The sequence below is a fragment of the Fundulus heteroclitus genome, unplaced genomic scaffold, assembly GCF_011125445.2.
Source record: "Fundulus heteroclitus isolate FHET01 unplaced genomic scaffold, MU-UCD_Fhet_4.1 scaffold_52, whole genome shotgun sequence".
Taxonomy (NCBI): Eukaryota; Metazoa; Chordata; class Actinopteri; order Cyprinodontiformes; family Fundulidae; genus Fundulus; species Fundulus heteroclitus.
The window spans coordinates 1,566,645-1,579,375 of NW_023396945.1; the positions used below are offsets into that span (position 1 = coordinate 1,566,645).

The following is a 12,731-nucleotide window of genomic DNA, read 5'->3' on the forward strand; positions in this document are numbered from 1 at the left end:
GATGCGTAACAATGAGGTGGGGGGGGGGGGGGGGGACTGCATGGTGGTGGCAGCATCATGCTTATGGTGCTTTTCTCCCACTAGGACAGTGGAGTTGACCATGGAGCTATTTTGCAAAGATAAATGGGCAAAAAGTACAAGTACACTTTTCCTTTTGCTTCATTTATGCATTGGTCTATGTCATTAAATGCAAATAAGGCACACAGACGTTTGCAGTTGTACAGAAAAAATGTGGAGAAGTTCAAGGGATACACGTTTGTAAATCGGTGAATACTGGAAAACGGGCCATGTTTCTAAAAATATATTGTACTTTTGTGTATTGTAAAAGACAAAGATTTTTTCTTTTTCTTTTTTTTGGAACGTGGTTTCCTGACTAAACTCAGTGATTTCACAGGATGGTCCTTAAACGTGTGGCTATGACTGGGAGTAGCTGCTTCTGTGCAGATGGCTGAAAGCCAGTGGGAGGACCCTGTTGCGCGCTTTGTTGCCAGCCAATTGTTTAAGTCATTCCATAATCATGCATAAATTTCAGTGATTTAAAATAAATCTTTTTTTTCCCAATCGTTTTTGCTGAATCCAGATTATTGTCGTTCACGTCGTAACTCGTTTAAGGCAAGCTGACCTTAAAAAAAAGTTGCAACTCCAAGTGGGTTTTTGCAGCGCATGCGTTTTTTTTTTGTTTTTTGTTTTTTTGCGCACTGAAATTTGACTCGACTTTAAAAAGCCCCCCACAGCAGCCAGCAGTCACACAGCACCGTGCTCCCCTGTGTGAGCAACAGGTAGCTCCATATACGGATCAGAGAGGCACAGCGCGCAGCCCCTCTGGCACGGGATCCATCCAGGGCGCACAGAGGGGCATGTGCCATGCGCACTCCATCAGACGCGAATCTCCTGAGTGGAGCGAACCAGTCTCTGCCCTTCAGCCTCACTGATGACACGATGATGGGAGCCCCTTCAAACAGCACCGTCCACCCGAACGGGTCCGACCCGTTCGCCAGAAACGAGGAGGTGGCCCAGATCGAGATCATGGTCCTGAGCATCACCTTTGTGGTGGCTGTGATCGGAAACGTGAGCGTCCTGCTAGCCATGTACAACACCAAGAAAAAGATGTCTCGGATGCACCTCTTCATCAAGCACCTCAGCCTGGCCGATCTGGTGGTCGCCTTCTTCCAGGTGCTTCCACAGCTTTGCTGGAAGATCACCTACCGCTTCTACGGGACGGATTACCTCTGCAGGATAGTGAAGCACCTCCAGGTGATGGGGATGTTCGCCTCCACCTACATGATGGTGATGATGACCCTGGACCGTTACATCGCCATCTGCCACCCGCTGAAGACGCTCCAGCAGCCCACCAAGCGCTCCTACGTGATGATCATCTCCACGTGGATGTGCAGCCTGGTGCTGAGCAGCCCGCAGTACTTCATCTTCTCCCTGAGCGAGATCCAGAACGGCTCCGACGTCTACGACTGCTGGGCGCACTTCGTCGAGCCGTGGGGCTCCAAGGCGTACATCACCTGGATGACCGTCGGCATCTTCCTGCTGCCGGTGGTCATCCTCATCCTGTGCTACGGGTTCATCTGCCACAGCATATGGAAAAATATCAGGTACAAGAAAAAGAAGACGGTGGCCGGGGCTGCGTGCAAGAACGGCCTGATCGGGAAGTCATCGGTCAGCAGCGTCACGACGATTTCAAGGGCCAAACTGAGGACGGTCAAAATGACTTTTGTGATCGTTCTGGCGTACATCGTCTGCTGGGCGCCGTTCTTCACCGTGCAGATGTGGTCCGTGTGGGACAAGAACTTTCGGTGGGACGGTGAGTAGCGCGATTTGCACAATTCCAGTATAAAAAGTTGAACAAGAAAGGAAGATTTCTCGGTTGGTAAATGGAAGGCAAATAAGAAGCAGTCTGCGCCGTTTTTACGCACGAAGTGACTTGGGAAACAAAGCAACAATGTGCAAAAAAAATAAAATAAAAATAGACAACAAAAAAACAAAAACAAATCCACGTGCATTTCTTAAAGTGTGATACAGTACTCCAATAGTGAACAAGCCACGTCAGATTCAATAAATCTGAACGTGCGTGGCTAAATTTTTCGCAAAATGCTCCCCGCTCATTTATCTGAGGACCAATTCTATCAGGACCAAAGGTAACAATATTTTGCTAAATAAATGCATTTATGTGATTGGTGGAATTCCCTTGAAATAAATATATTTAAATAAATGTATATATAATTAGTTAAATTGACCTGCTGGGGGTGTACCCCACCTCTCGTCCAATGGCCGCTGCGGTAGACATCAGCCCCCTGCTACTCTGAGAGGACAAGCGGCTGCAGGGAATGGATGGGTAGATAAATGTTTAAAAAAATATATATATATATGCCTGGTTAAAATGGTGCATGTGAAAACAATTAATAGAAAACAATATTTATTATATGTCAATGTCTTAATGCATATAATTATTTTAATAACTAGTACAGTGTAGGGTGATAGTATTTTATTTTGTCAGCCGAACCAATCAAGTCAGTGGGCGGAGCTAACACTGCTGCAGACAAGGTATTTTGTCTGGAATAAAGTTGCTGCGCAAATTAACCAATCATGTTTGGATTTATTTCGCCACCGCTAGTATTATTTCCTAGTATTATTATTATTAGATCCTACCTTGACAAATAAATACTGAATCATAATTATATAATTATAATGCATACTGAAATCAAAATTTGATTAATGATAATAAAGCTTTGCTATTTTACTTTATATTCAAAAACATTGAAGAGTTAAAATTATTCATTTATCACAACTATATTTAAGTAATCAAATATTTGCCTGACAAAATATTATATTGCCACTGCAACGGTTGTAGTATTTTAAACACAGATATATAACTTTAAATAAATCATGAAAGTTATATTTTTTTAAATATATTTTAAGAAATGTTTTTTTTTATTCACATCAAGGGTCAGCCAGGGCCGGATTTAAGAAGTTGCGGGGCTCTGGGCTGAAGCCAGTTTTGGTGCCCTACCAACATGAGTGTATTTTACACATGTCAAATAAAAGACTTTCATAGTCACACAAAATATAGTACCAGTATAGTACACACCAGCTTCAAGGGTTTTAGTCATTGTCTTTGTAAAAACTAGCTTGTCCAAAATTATCTTTGGGTTTGCGCGTTGGATGAAGTTCAGTTACACACATGGTATTATTTACATCAGCATACAAATAAAGGAGTCAATGAATTTGCTTTTTGTGGTACCTATATGCCAATGTCAACTTTATTTATAGAGCACTTTTTAAACGGTTGCAGCTGGACTAAATTGCTGTACAGTAATCAGCAAGTCCACTAAAAGAAAAGAAAAATAATCATTTGACCAATATACCAAAAATCAGCTGATGTGATAAGTCGGACACAATTCCTTGTGTTATCCATGTGTTAAAAACATCTAGAACTGCACATAGATAAAGTTGATGTTGACAATGACAACTGTAAAAACATTGAATATATATTTTTATAGCATCATTGACGTGGTAGCATTCGAAGGTGGAGTCAGGACTGATAAAGATTTAAAAAAGGGCCCTATACAGAACATAAAAACATTTCCTAAATGATGTTATTAATAAATGCAGCTCATTATAGCCTGTCCTTTTAACCCCACTCCTTCCCCATATATTCTTTATATTGTTCTGTTTATGTTAAGCCCACACTATCACACCAGATGAACTTCATTACAGAGGCACTTCTGCGACCTTGCGTTCACCAGATGTTTTTCGGATTAATCATTCCCCCCTTCGCTCGCTCCCTCTTCTCTGTCTGTTCCACAGATTCTGAGAACACAGCGGTGACTCTGTCTGCGCTCCTTGCCAGTCTCAACAGCTGCTGCAACCCGTGGATATACATGATCTTCAGCGGCCACCTCCTGCAGGACTTCATGCGCTGCTTCTCCTGCTGCCGCAAACTGAACGCCGACTACAAGAAGGAGGACTCAGACAGCAGCATCCGCAGGACGACGCTGCTGACCCGGATCACCAACCGGAGCCCCACGGGCAGCACGGCCAACTGGAGGGAGCTGGACAACTCCCCAAAAACCACGGCTCAGACAGAGTAAACAGGCGGTGGCACCGAGAAACACTCTGGGACATGCATGATTAGGACAAAACATCCCACAAACGTATCAATTTTAAGGGCAAGAGAGCAATCTGCATGCAACAGGTGAGATGAATGTACATAGAACGATGCAGGGGCGGTTCTAGACAGGGGCCAACAGGGGCTCATGCCCCTGTAGAAATGGTTATGGCCCCTGTTATGGCCCCTGTACTAAAAGCATAATGTTAAATAAACTTCTCATAATTATTTGCAATGGCAAAGAAACCATAACCGATTGGTCACTTTGACCAATATTATTTTTTACCTATACAGCTTTACTCCAAAAAGAATTTAAAACTTACGATGTTTCACGTTTAGCTGCATGTTTCAGGTCTGAAACCTGCAGTTCCAGAGCCACAAGTGGCTCACTTAATATTATTACACAGTTGAATATTGCCATTTTATTGTTTTTAAATGTTTTTGTTCTGTGCCCCTGTGAAAAAAACACTGACCCCACCTTGGCCCCCCTGGTAAACTTGGTCTAGAACCGCCCCTGGAACGATGTATTATACGCAGCTTTTTGCTCGATTCTATGTGCATACCGAATGTTGATCATATAAACTTAAGTATGGATAAATAGGAAACTTATTGTGAATGGAGGGGAAGCCGCTCTCCCTCGACTTGAGTCACAGCTTCAAACTACCTGCTGGCATTCCTAGGCACCACTCAGAAACATTCAGCTATCTTGATGCGGTCCCTGATGTCTGGGTGTCCCCCGCAGAGCTGCCTAACTCACTTTCCTTTTCTGAGTGTTTGCAGAGATAAAAGTTGTTGCAGCCTGGAGGTGCGCGGGGGTAAAAAGCGGCCCTTCCAGACCTCTCGTCTCTAAGTAACCGAGGCAGCCACCTCGTCCTTTGTTTGAATTTCCATTTTGTTTTTCTTTCTTGTCCGTAGAACCGCATTTCAGTGGCTTATGTAAAAATGGGATTTGAAACCAATCCTTTGACCGAAACATAAAAGCGTTAAAGGGGGGGGGGGGGGGGAGAGAGAAAAAAATATATAAAAATGGATGTGAATTTTAACCTTCACTTTTTTCTAATTTGTCCAAGGAGTTTTGTTTTTTTTCTCCCAGCGGGCTATACTTCACTTTGTGTGGATCTCCAGAATAATGGCTTTCATTTCTGGTGAGAACTAACAGAAATACACAGAGCCAGCAGGAACACTGACTCACCTGACTAAGGTGAGTCAATGTTCCAGCAGAAACATGTTAGGTGAGTCGGACCACTCTTGGATGCGTACCCACCCTTTGCAAGCTGTTCCCATGACTTACACAGAATGCAGAGGAGAAGCTCACGCATTCCTCACAAAACACGTCAGCGCCCTTCCCAGGTTTTTTTTTTTTTTTTTTTTTTTCCTGACATCCTGCGCCATTGGGGGGTCTTTGTTTTGGCTTTGTTTGCACTCGAGACAACAAGAATTTCCTGCACTTTAATATGATTTATGGCATTATAATAGCTGTTAGACCACAAAGAGCCCAAAAACATGTGTATTCAATCAAAATTGTATATACCTTACTTTATGTATGCATATGTATGTGTTCTGTGTACGTTTTATTATTTTTTTTTATTTTTTATGATAGTGTAGCCTAATGTATTTTTGTACACATAAGGCACTTGGATTTTTGTAAATAGGAGTAATATATGTAAATCTGTCTGTAATTGTTTGTGCAAATAACCTGAAAGAACCTAAATACAATAGAGATTTATGTTGAAATACACACATCGATGTAATGAACTCTAACGACTTTGTTGCTTGTTTTCGTAATCATAACACTGGAGAGTTCACTGTTTGTTTTATTCAGTTGCTGCACAACCTGGAAAATCTCTGTTATTTCTGCAGAGGATAAGGCAATTTTTGAATTTATATCTCAACCCAATCTGAGCACTTAAATTGTGCCAAGATCTGGGATTATGCAATCTTTCCATTGAACGTAGTGTGAACAGCACATCCTGTTAAAACACGTTTACTCTCAGAATAATAAAACCTTGCATGTTTCTCACACTTAAATGTTTCAGGACATCAAACAAATTTAAATATTAGTCAAAGACAACACAAGTAACTACAAAATGCAGTTTTTAAAAGAAGGTATTTATTATTAATAGAAAGAATATCCAAACCTACAGTACGGCCATGTTGGTAAAAGTGATCCCCACGTTAAAACAGAACATACCAGCGGTTCATCACACCTGAGTTCACCTTCTCTAGCCACACCCAGGCCTGATTACTGCCACACCTGTTCTCAGTCAAGAAATAATTTAAATAGGACCTGCCTGACAAAGTGAAGTAAACCAAAAGTACATCAAAAGATATACAGCTCTATCAGTCTGGACAGGGTTCCAAAGTAATTTCTAAAGCTTTGGGACTCCAGTGAACCACATGGAGAGCTATTATGCACAGCTGGTGAAAACATTAAGAGTGATGAACTTTTCTAGGAGTGGCCGGTTGACCAAAATTGCCCCAAGAGCGCAGCAACGACTCATCCTAGAGGTCACAGAAGACCCCAAAACAACTTCCAAATAACTGCAGGCCTCAGTTACGCCGGGTTGAATACAGTGCAAGTACGGGGCAATCACTTTGTCACATAGGTTTACACTTTTTTTCTTCCTCCATAATAAAACTCTTCATTTACAAACTGTATTTCGTGTGTACTTGTGTTGTCTTTCACTAACATTTAAATGTGTCTGACGTTCTGAAACACTTGCGTGTGAAAAACAAGCAAAAATGTTTTTAAAATAAAATTAAAAAGAAATCAGGAAGGAGGCAAACACCTTTTCACTCCACTGTACTTTATGCTGTTGTATTATAAAGAACCAGATTTGGGTGTTAACATGAAAAAGGATATTATTTTGCATTTTTATTTTTTTGCATTTGCTGCTGGATTTAACGCACCGCAGATCAGTGGAAGCAAATAAATTTAGCTTATGGCCAATAAATAAATTACTAAACAGTTAAGGGTAGCGACAAATAAACCCATAATTACTGCACACAGAATTAAAAACAAATCTAAAGCCTACATCTCATGTTGGCTATAGGATTTATAGGCTTTCAATGCATTTCTCAGTAGTTTAAAAACTAACATTAGCCTGACTGAAAAGAGGGAATTTTTTTGTTTAATTAATGTACCACTTACTATGTTACTGACCATTAATACTCCCCCAAAAGTCTTTATAATTTACCATGATTTGTTCTAAAGCTAAACTGTTAGCACATCAAGCTATACTTTCCCAGAGGTTTATGTGCTAAGCTATGCTAACATTAAGCTAGCACTGTCTAGTCATCGAGCTGCCATTGAAGTTGTTCAAAGAAGGACATGTATATGGTTAGTTTTCCTAATTTATAAATTAAGTAAACACAAAAAATATGCTTTTGAGTTTTGTGTTGGAAATTTAAAAGTTCTTGCTAGCTTAACAAAAGACTAACAATTTGTCTTGACAAAGCCAGAGGAGCGAGACAAAAAAAAAATGGTGTTTTGCTTTCCAGGTTTGATCTTACTCTACTTTGTTGAGACAAATATCCAAATACAGCACCCGAAATGAAACGTATAATGGCTCACAGTAAAAATGTTGACGTTAATGTTTAAATCATGGAAAGGTCTTGAAAGCTCATATCACCAATGTGATTTTCCCCCAATTTTCAACCAAAAATCACCAACAAGGTTAAACAAAAATGTATCACACTTGCTAGTTTTATCACCTTCTGTATACATAAGATTTTTTTATAGATATTATTTGATCCACAATATATGTACAGTAATATAAAGAATACTTGCTTTCAGTGTCTCCAGCTAATAAATGAAAAAATTACTATGAGCTCCCTAACTGAGAACTTGATGAAAAAGCTTAATGAATGAACTCTCATTCATTAAGCTTTTTTCCAGATGTTGAAGAAAAAAATGCTTTACCCTCCTCGCATTACACTGATATTTGTTTTCAGAATAATTTGTTGATGTTGACTATTTTCCCAACTCATCACAGAATACCTCAAACCTGATTTTACACTTTATTTATTGTGGTTCTCTTTATCTATCAACATCTGACCCTACAGCCCACAGTTGTCATGGGGAGATTGCATAAGTCCTTCCAAAACTCAGCACATTAAACCAAGTCCTTCCATAATACCATGTTGATTGTCTGCAATAAAATGGAGAATGAAACAAACATCAGACAACCCCACGCTGTATCACCTGGGATCACACAGCAAACTGGTCTATTTACAGCAGCTCAGAAACAGAGGACTGCTCTAAAGTATGATGGACATCTCTCAAATTAACTGTCTGGCCACTTGAAGAAGCACGCTTTTGAAACACTCAACATGACAACATTTGTCAGGATTATACAAGCAAGTCCTTGAGTAGTAGCACAGATGCAAGTTAGAAAACAAATAGATCTTTTCTTAGTGGTCATAAACCAAAAAAGATTAGATTAAACTTGGTTTTTTATCTACATATATCTGTTTTTTTTACTTATTTAAAATGATAACCTGTAATATATATATTATGTGTGATAAAAGAACATATAGCTCTTTATAGAACAAGGAGCAATTCTGCAGTTGCATCATTGTTCCATTTACTCTTGGAAATCTTCGGTATAAAGGATAAAAAAAAAAATCTATTTCACACAAAAAAAAATCTCTTGATCCTTCAGCGTGTTCTGATAAATCAAAGGAGATGAATGTGCCAGGACGGATTGGATCCAACAACGTTCTGTGAAGCATGGCGGCAACAAAGGGCCTCCACGTCATCTCTGTGGTGGTTTGTGCATCAACACCTCAGGCAACACCAGGCGCAGAGGGATGACAATGAAGGGTTCTGCATGTTGGGAGGTTGAACCCATCTGTCTGTGAAGCATAGCGATCTGAACAATACTCCTTCACATTTTGTCATGTTACAGCCACAAATGTCAATGATTTTTTATTGGTATTATATGTTATAGACCAACGCAAAGGAGAACAGAATTGTAATGTGGAAGAAATATCCTACATGGTTTTCTTTTTTTTCTTCTTTTTTTCCCACAAATAATAATTTTAAAGGTGTGGCATGCAACTGTATTCAGCCCTTTCTACTCAGATACTCCTAAAGGGAATCAAATGCATCCAACTGCTTCGAGAAGCTCACTGGAGCAAAGACCAGGGAACACAGCAGACAAGTCAGGGAAAAATTTGCATAGACTTTTAAAGAAGTCTAATACTGCACATCTCCCTGAACAAACTATCCTATTGGTGAAACTGTGGTAGCAGGGGCGTGTTGCAGGGCAGTTGATGGGAAGATAGACGGAGCTTAAAGCCCCAGTGTGTAAGACTTTCCCACTGGCTCACCATGTAGTGGGGCTCTAAATGAATTACAAAAGACCTCGCTGTTAAAGGAGATATAAGTAAGATATATACTGTAAAATGAATCTAAATCATTCTCATTTCTCTCCCAGGATGGAAGTAACATTCACTCTAAACAATCCGTCTTGTCCATCAACAATGTTTTAGTCACGTTTTTCTCCTTTGAAACCTAGAGGTACGGTCCGGAACGACTTCGGTTCAGAGTGCGGCCCGTGTTTATATCCTGGTTCCTGAGCTGATCATATAAAAATTCCCAGAGTTCCCAAAACAGAGCGCAGCATTTGATGTTTTGTTTTGGCAAAAGAGCAACAGCCTGCAAACATGGGAGCCAGTAAAAGAAGCAGACCAGAAAATAGAACAGAATACCAGATCGTATACCCGGCCTGTGGCATTTCACAGCAACAACGCATTGTTGAGTAAACGGCTGGTCTCTGTGAAAGACATTGTGTATGTGTTGGTCGGATTTTAACCACTATGGACACTGTTGAGTATCATATATGTGACAACGTCAAAATGTCCTCCATGTATTTAGTACCAAGCAACTGCTAATAGCTACCATCATCGGGTGAAATGGTTTATGGCACTGTTGCCAAGTTCGCTTGTTTTTTTTCTAAAATCGCTTGTAAATTGCATGAGTCGCAGTTTTTTGGGCTTGTTTTTGAACGCGCAATCTCTTATTTAGGCTCTAAAATAAGTGAGTATAAACACGAGTGAAGAGAGCCGCTCGTGCTGCTGCGCTACAGACGTGAACCAGCCGGCTGACATCCCTCCACGTACAGACAAACTCCCTGAGAGGGAGAGAGAGAGAGAGACGAACAAACGAGCCATCTTTGCCGGGAGGACAGAGTAGTTGCTGCACTACACTGCCCTGTTTCTAATATAACAGCAAACATAAACTTCACTGTTATATTTAATTAACTTACCTGCTGTCCAGCAGTAAGCCTGCAACAAACACATCCATTCCTGGTTACTTTCTCTTCCTTCTCACTAGGCAAAAAGTATGGATGGTCCTCCATTTCAACAGAAAATGGCAAATAGAATGATCTACTGTCATCTTTGCTTGTTTATACTCCTTCTCCACCAACAGCACGTCTTCATATAGAAAACAGATAGGGAAAAGTGTAGGGCTGACGAGTTTGTCCCTTTTGGGTGCTGAAATCAGAAATAGCGACGCAACACGGCGCCTCCATGGTGCACCGACACCTATGTATCTATAAACTACTCATTCTGAGTTATGGGAACGCTTTCATTTTTGATGTGATGTTAGCAGACTTTGCCAGAATATGTATTTATAAAAGCATAGTTGATTTTTGCTTATTAAAAGCCAAATTAGTGTCCCTTTAATCCCCTGAAAAAGAAAACCTGCAAAAGACCCAAGAACGGTGGATAGGTTCACCTTACAGTTTGGCAAGTACTCAACAAACAGGCAAATGTTTAGACACCTATCCAGGATATCTTTGTCAATTCTGGCGGCTCTCACAGTAGCAACCTGTAGTTGGAGCGCTGCTGTTTTTTTAAGCATGCAGAGGTCCATCTTCCTAGGTGCCTTCCAAGTCAGATGCAAAACAGCAACTTACCCGTCTTTCTCCTGGGTCGTTAGAGGCAATTGTTTTGTGTGAGTTGTCTACTTGGCCACCTGAATCATGATGAGACTGCTTATGTAATTTCTTTGGAAGAGTTAAAGATGCTTAAAAACTAAACCCGCTATCCTTCCCTTCCGTTAAGTCTTGGCTTTTCTCTTTTGACAAAGACGGACATGCACCGGCATGTTGGAAAAGGACTCTAACTATAAAGCCAGAACTACAATAGAATGGCTTACATCAAAGTAAATGTATGTGTCCTGATGACTGAGTCCTTTTGTATACCAAGTGAGAATATGTGGAACGACCAGAAAACATGACTTGTGATCATTCTCTTCTTCTTTTTATAGAGCATCCCTTCCAGTTTAGAACAAACTTAACTGCATTACTCTTCTGTGTATTCTTGGGCTAAGAACACCAGGAATTTGCATCACTTGAGACAGACGCCAAGAAGATACACACTTCCTTTCTTTAATGAGTAAACAGCTCCCTCTGTGTTTTTCTCACAGGAAACTAGTCTGTTTTTTCTGTTACCATCCGAACAATTTGTAGCCACAGCTGGCTTCCCTCTACCTGACATGCCGACCTGTCCTCACGCAGAACTGAAACTGGAGCTGACAGGCCGGCCGATGGCACCTAGGGAAGCAGTCACAGAGGCAGGTAGGTGTTTATAAAGTCGGTATTTGTATTAAACATACGATGCTCGTGTCTTACGTTTATACAGCTAATGTTGGCCGGTTGTAGAGTAGATGACAAGCAGGTCTTATAGCGTCTCCATTACATAAAGCCTCCGTTTTCCTGCTCCATTGTTTTCCCCCCTCTTGCTCTTGAAAATAACACATAGTTCTGTTTCCTATTGTGATGGCTAATCTGCCCCGGGAGGTTACTCAGCTCATACAAACAAGGTGATCTAAAAATACTATTATATATAATCTGGAAGAAGATCAAACATTGTTGTGATACCTTACACATCACATAACAGCAGCCGGTTGGGAGGGTCGTAAAATAACACTGAAAAATAAGCTTTGGAACTTTTTCATAGAGGAAACCCAGCTGTAATAAATCTTTGGCACACACCGCTGCAAGATTCAGAATCAGTTTTGACTGGCAAGTTTGTGAAAGAAACAAGGAATCTGACTTTGGTTCCACTTTGCTCAGTTTATGTATGTATATCCATCCATCCATCCATTTTCTAACATGTCTATCCCTTGTGGGGTCGTGAGGGGTGCTGGTGCCTATCTCCAGCTGTCAATGGGCGAGAGGCGGGGTACACCCTGGATAGGTCGCCAGTCTATCGCAAGGCAACACAGAGACAAACAGGACAAACAACCATTCACACACACACTCACACCTAAGGACAATTTAGAGAGACCAATTAACCTAACAGTCATGTTTCTGGACTGTGGGAGGAAGCCGGAGTACCCAGAGAGAACCCACACATGCACAGGGAGAACATGCAAACTCCATACAGAAAGAAGCTTGCAGAAGGAAACTGTCTTTGTAGCAGCTGTTTGTGTGAAAAGTGTGCTATGGTGTCGACCTGAAGGTCAAAGTCTAAACAGTTTGTGTCCAGGATGTATGGGCTCTGCAGAGATGATTGCTGCTCTTTTTCTTACCTGAGCCCTGTAAAAGTACTGGATGGAGGGAAGGTCAGCCCGGATTATCCTCTGTGCAGACTTAATTGT

General features: G+C 40.9%; 1 protein-coding gene across 1 annotated transcript; it reads left to right on the forward strand.

The window, feature by feature from the left end:
- Positions 1-379: 379 nt before the first annotated feature.
- Positions 380-4,305, forward strand: avpr1aa (arginine vasopressin receptor 1Aa). The gene is made up of 2 exons (XM_012867476.3): positions 380-1,813; positions 3,817-4,305. Exons 1-2 carry the CDS (start codon positions 865-867, stop codon positions 4,098-4,100), a joined length of 1,233 nt encoding a protein of 410 aa, XP_012722930.2. The 5' UTR covers positions 380-864; the 3' UTR covers positions 4,101-4,305.
- The last annotated feature ends 8,426 nt before the right edge of the window (positions 4,306-12,731 follow it).

What these genes read in the sequence shown, in the direction of transcription:
- avpr1aa (XM_012867476.3), top strand. Translation starts at nt 865, where the DNA reads ATGCGCACTCCATCAGACGCGAATCTCCTGAGTGGAGCGAACCAGTCT. An exon ending in CAAGAACTTTCGGTGGGACG is followed by an intron (nt 1,814 to 3,816) that starts GTGAGTAGCGCG and finishes TCTGTTCCACAG; the next exon opens with ATTCTGAGAACACAGCGGTG.